Below are 5,711 nucleotides of genomic sequence, written 5' to 3' on the forward strand. Positions count from 1 at the left end.
AAAAATCCTATCTTGAAAAACAAAAATAAATAAGTGAAGAAGTGTTTGAGAAGACATGCCAATGTCCACCTCTGGCCTCCACATGCACACACAGTATGTTCGCCACCACACAAATGTACACACACACAATGTGCAAGCATGCACACTCCACAAATAAACAAGCATAGCATATGCCTATGACTGAATCCAGGGCCTCACTGATCCATGGAGCTACTTCCTAGTCCCAGACATGTGATTTAAAAAAATAAGTAAATAAAAGATCTTATCATTCGTAGTTCTCTCTAAGAAGAACTGACCAGGGATGGAGTCTGTAGCGAGGAATCCAAGGACAAAGGTCACCAAAGGAAGTCATTAAAAACAAACACAAAGGGGCCAGAGAGATGGCTCCCTGAACTCCAAACACCCACACTGTGGCTCACAACCATCTGTAACTCTAATCCAGCGGGCACAATACCCTCTTCTGTCCTCCGGGGACACTAGGTACACATGTCATATACAAACGCACATGCAGGCAAAACACCAACAAACACAGATCTTACTCTGACATCTTTCCACATCAATACAGATAAGCTATGGCTGAGCTTATCTGTATTGATGTTGTATTGTGTATTGAGAGGCACATGTGCACAAAAGCTTCGCTATTTACAATTGGGGCAGTTGGGACTGTGGTTCTGATTTAACTGATTGATAGAACATTTGCATTCCTGAAATCCTGCCCAGCACCACATATGAGACAGACCTGTGATGCTAGCATTTGAGAAATACAGGTCAGGAGTTCAAGGGCAACCTGGGCTACCTGAGACCCCATCTCAAACGTGCATATGTGTGTATATAGGATTGGAGTGGCATAAAGATGTGAGGAACAAAATGATTTCTAATAGTGGGTGTGCTCATCACCCCTTCTCTCACCCCCTGCTGGCACCTGCCCATCATCCCCACAAGGTAATCCATCACTCACAAGGTGACACCTACATTCTGTATCTTGGAATTGCAGCCTTTATCAAGCGGTTCTAAACCCATGGGTTATGGACCCTTTGGAGGCTGGACAACCCCTTCACAGGGTTGAAATAGCAATGAAAACAGCTTTATAGTTGGGGGTCACCACAACATGAGGAACTATATTATAGGGTCACAGCATTAGGAAGGTTGAGAACCACTCATTCTCAGGTCTGACCTATGCCTGCTGGTTTTGTATGGTCCCCAGGATGACCTACAACAGCCATACTTTCAGTTTTGGATGAGTTTGTGATGTATATAGCAAGCCAAAGGGGATGACCTCAGCAGGCTGGGGGCTGACAAACACCCAGTAGAAACTGAGAAAGCCCCTTGAGGAACCCAGCTGGAGTCCCCAATAGCGTCACAGGCGAGCAGAGTGTCCCCTCTGGTGAGGCTGCCAAGTCAAAGAACAACAGCTGATGAAGAGATGACATCATCATATCAGACACAACATCTAGCAGAAACCAACTGGGGAAGTTGAGGCAAGCAGCTGAGTTCCCCATTGAGTTTTCTGTCCATAGACAAAATTCCAGCTTGCTAGTTTTATGTCAACTTGACATAGGCTAGAGTCATCAGAGGAGGGGACCTCAACTAAGAAAATGTCCCCAGAGCCGGGCGGTGGTGGCGCACGCCTTTAATCCCAGCACTCGGGAGGCAGAGGCAGGCGGGTCTCTGTGAGTTCGCGGCCAGCCTGGTCTATAAGAGCAGTTCCAGGACAGGCTCCAAAGCCACAGAGAAACCCTGTCTCGAAGAACCAAAAAAAAAAAAAAAAAAAAAAAAAAAAAAAAAAAAAAAAAAATCAGGCTGTAGGCAAGCCTGCGGGGAATTTTTTAAATTACTGATTGATGGATTAGTGATTGATGGGGAGGGCCCAACCCATTTTGGGCTGGGGCTATCCGTGGGTTCTGTAAGAAAGCAGACTGAGCAAGCCACGGGATCAAGCCAGGAAGCAGCACCCCTCCCTGGCTTCTGCATCCAGGCTCCTGCCCTGACTTCCTCCAGGGATGGACACCGATGTGGAGGTGTAAGCCAAATAAACCCTCTCCTCACCAGGTTGCTTTGGTCATGGTGTTTCATCGCAGCAATATAACCCTAAGGCCTCACTTCTCTTCCCCAGGGGTACTTCCTTCTACAGTCTGGGGTGAGCAGTAGCAGCCTCTGTGGGAATGGCTCCCTTCTAGCTGATTTCCGGGGCACAGTGCCGTCCCTCTTGGCCGATTTTTCTGTTCTCGTCCCTAACCCTCAAGCCAGGCCCCTGAGGACGGACGGGACGGTGCGGTTGCTACTGGATCCCTTTGTCCTCCCCTGATGTGGCCACATTGAATGAATCTCCTTTTCCCACATTTTTACTATATTTATTATTGATTATTTATTTATTTTTCTCTGTGTCGCCCTGGCTGTCCTGGAACTCACTCTGTAGACCTGCCTGCTCCTGCCTCCGGGAATGCTGGGATTAAAGGTGAGCTCTACCACCGCCTGGCTAATTTGTCTTTTTAATAGGTTTATTGAAGGTGACTGTCTAGGGCTGAGAGGGCAGAGGCTCTGACCCTGGTAAATCCAGTGACAGGATCACCAGCAGACAGGGACAAAGGAGGAGCTGGGACCGTTCCTTCTGGCTCTACACTCCAGGACGGCGGAAAGGGGAACAGAAGTGGGGAAAGGGTGAGTCTCTGGTGCTAATCCCTGCTTCCTGTCGGGATTGTCCTGACTGCTGCTGGGGCCTGTCTTCGGATGTCACAGCTGCGGAAATAGATCTCCCCTCTTCACCTGTTCTTAAGCAGCGGCCTCTTCTCTAGCTTCCTGTCAGAGGAATGCCGTGGTGCTGGGGCCTCAGAGGACTGAATGCCCGCCCACCTTCCCACCTCTGAGGGCGCAGGGTTTGAGGAATTGAGCAAATCTACAGGGGAGACATAAAGAGCCCCTGGCATCCTGGGCCATTTGCCTCGTGTCTGCCTGGTCCCCCCTCCAGAAACCTCTGGGTCCTTAGGACTCCCCGCTCCTAAGAGTGATTGACAGAATGGCAGTGAGTGGCTCCTCTGCCCTCCTAACCCGCCTCACACACCCATGCCCGGTCCTATAAAATCTTCTATTCCCGTGGGACCAGGGAACCGGGTCACCCTAGCTTATCACTCAACAAACGTGGGTTCTCCCAGGGTTAGCATCAGCGTCAGGAGGAGCAGAACCTAAGTCTGGGGAACCCTAGCCAGGAGCCTGAAGGTGGATCTCCAGAAGAGAGGGGACCCCACGCTGCAGAAGAGGAGGGCCTGGGCGGAGGCTTGGGCTGTTTCCCAGGCACCGGGCATCCTGGGCTGGGCGGGTCAGTGTACTCTTGGGAGGAGCCTTCCCAGGCGTCCCCAGAGCTACCTAGGTAACTGACCTGCTAAGCCATGTCCTCCCCCAGGAGCGGGAGCTGGAGTGGCGCCCCATCACAGAGTGCAGCCCCTACGGTGAGACCTGAGCCCAGGAGCAGACTGTTTGGAATGGGGGCCGGGGTGGGGACTGCAGAGCTGGGATGGGGGTAAACTCGGGGAGATCCCAAACCAAGAGGAAGAGATTGGACTGGGAGGAAGGAGGCCATGGGGTGCAAAGACACTGAGCGGGGGGGGGGGGGCTCCCGACGTGCCTTACCCCTCTTCTGTCTCGTTGGTCTGAATCTCCACCCATGTCCCCAGCCCTGGGTGACCATCTTGCAGCCTTTTCCTTCCCCTCTGCCTCAACCCAGCCGCGTCAAGGAAGGTAACTTCCCTGGGTCACTCCCTCGACACCCCGCTGCCACACATCCCTGGGGCCTCCTTTCTGTTCAGTCCTGTATAAATGCTGTACGGTGAGGGGGATGGGTCTGTGTGGCGGCGGGCCGGGTGGGCCTGCTGAAACCTGTTCCGCAGACCTGCTGGAGCTCATGATGCTGCAGAACGCCCAGCTGCACCAGCTGCTGTTGAGTCAAATGGTGGCAGGAGCCCTGAACCCGGGACCAGAGGGACCCAGCCCACAGGTGTGTGAAGGTGGGCCCCAGGGTGGGCTCTATGTGGGGGACCCCCCACCTGGAGTAAAAAGACCGAGCATAGAGTAGCAGCAGAAAGCTACCCCACACCCTCCCTGCCCGGCTCAGTCCCTTTGGCATCTACTGTGTGCCAAGGCCTGGCGTCAGCTTCTAGTAGGAAGGGAGTTTCCAAATCTCCACTACCACCCAGACGTTGTTTCCAAGGTTTTCCTTCCAGGTATTCCTCTGTGCACCTCAAGTCCCAGGAGCCTGGTGCAGAACTCTTTTTTAAGGGCTCAACAGCTATTTGTCGAACAAAAGAATGAATAAGGGACTGGCTAGGTAGGCTGTGACAGGCAGGTGCAGAGATGCGGTATTACTGCACACCTGGAGAGGGAGGGAGGAAGAAGACAGACTCCTTGGAGGACTGCAGGAGGCCTTAGGGCAGGCTCTTGAGGACCAGATAGGATTTGAACCCGGGATGGAGGGAGTAAAGGGTGTGGGGTCTGAGAAAGGAAGACCCAACGGAAAGGGGACACTGGGAGACCTGGAGGGGTTCAAGGAGGGGCTAGTTGGGGAGATTAGGGAGGTGGAGATCCTGAATTAGAGCTGCTAACTCACACCCCTAGGCCCTCTGAGGCCCTGAGGTGAGCATCCCCCCTTCCTTAAGGGATGCACAAAAATGCAGGAACAAAGGCAGATTGCTCTCTTGGATGAGTTAGGCTCTTCGACGTGGTTCACCTCCTAGAGACTCAGCTCTCCCCTCTGCAGAGGAATGGGGTCAGCATCTCCAAAGCTCCTTGGCTGCACGCAAGCGCAGCTCACTAAACAGTACAGCCTTTACACCGGTGACGGTGACGATGTGCAGAAAATAATGTAGGAGGTGGAGGAGGCGGGGCAGTGGGGGCAGGCAGGGCTGAGCCTGAATCATCGCCACCCCCCTCCACTTTGCACCCTCCCAGGTCTATACAGACAGCCAACAGGAACAGGTGGAGGAAGAGATGGAGGCGCAGGAGCAAGAAGAGCCTGTGGTGGTCCACCACCACTATTTGCCGGGCCCCATGACACTCTGGCCATCTTTCCTCCCTGTTCCCCCACATCAACCTCCCTGGCAGGGTGCACCCAGGATTCAGCACCAGCCGCCTGCCTCCAGGCAAGGGGAGGTGTAAGTGAGACTGGGGGGGGGGAGGTTGGGTGTGATCAAGTCCTTGATCTAGGCTGAAAGAGCAGACTGGGGGGTGGGGTGGTAAAGCCTCAGAAGCTACCCTGGGCCTCTGACAGGGTCTTTCTTCTCTCTCTCCCATCTCAGGAGAGATGTGCCCCCACCGCCACCCCCGAGTGCCACAGGGACTGTTGGTGCGGATGTACCCCCAGCTTCAGGTAGGGGATGGGTGGATGGGCCGTGGGACCTGACCTGGGGCAGACTGAGATGTCAGAAGGACCATGTGCTCTTGTAGATGGGGGCTCCTGCCAACCACCGCCTCGTCCCGTTCTATGTTCCTCCTTGGGGGTCCACCAAGGCAGGAAGGAGCAAGCTGAGGGTTCTGTCTCCCTAGAGTACTACGATGCTGAGAGCCTGCCCTGAAGACGAATCATCATCCGGCCTCACCCGCTTCAGCACGGGGCTGCCAGCATGCTGGACTCTGCATCCATGCTGAAGCCCTTCATCCGGCCTCACCCGCTTCAGCACGGGGCTGCCAGCATGCTGGACTCTGCATCCATGCTGAAGCCCTTC

At 53.9% G+C, this 5,711-nt stretch overlaps 1 protein-coding gene across 1 annotated transcript; it reads left to right on the top strand.

Annotated features, from left to right (window-relative positions):
* The first annotated feature begins 3,383 nt into the window (after positions 1 to 3,383).
* Prr29 (proline rich 29) lies at positions 3,384 to 5,690 on the top strand. The gene is made up of 6 exons (XM_005350409.2): positions 3,384 to 3,443; positions 3,669 to 3,732; positions 3,882 to 3,988; positions 4,939 to 5,141; positions 5,286 to 5,356; positions 5,533 to 5,690. Exons 1-6 carry the CDS (start codon positions 3,384 to 3,386, stop codon positions 5,559 to 5,561), a joined length of 534 nt encoding a protein of 177 aa, XP_005350466.1. The 3' UTR covers positions 5,562 to 5,690.
* The last annotated feature ends 21 nt before the right edge of the window (positions 5,691 to 5,711 follow it).

Source organism: Microtus ochrogaster, chromosome 7, assembly GCF_000317375.1.
Source record: "Microtus ochrogaster isolate Prairie Vole_2 chromosome 7, MicOch1.0, whole genome shotgun sequence".
Lineage (NCBI taxonomy): Eukaryota > Metazoa > Chordata > Mammalia > Rodentia > Cricetidae > Microtus > Microtus ochrogaster.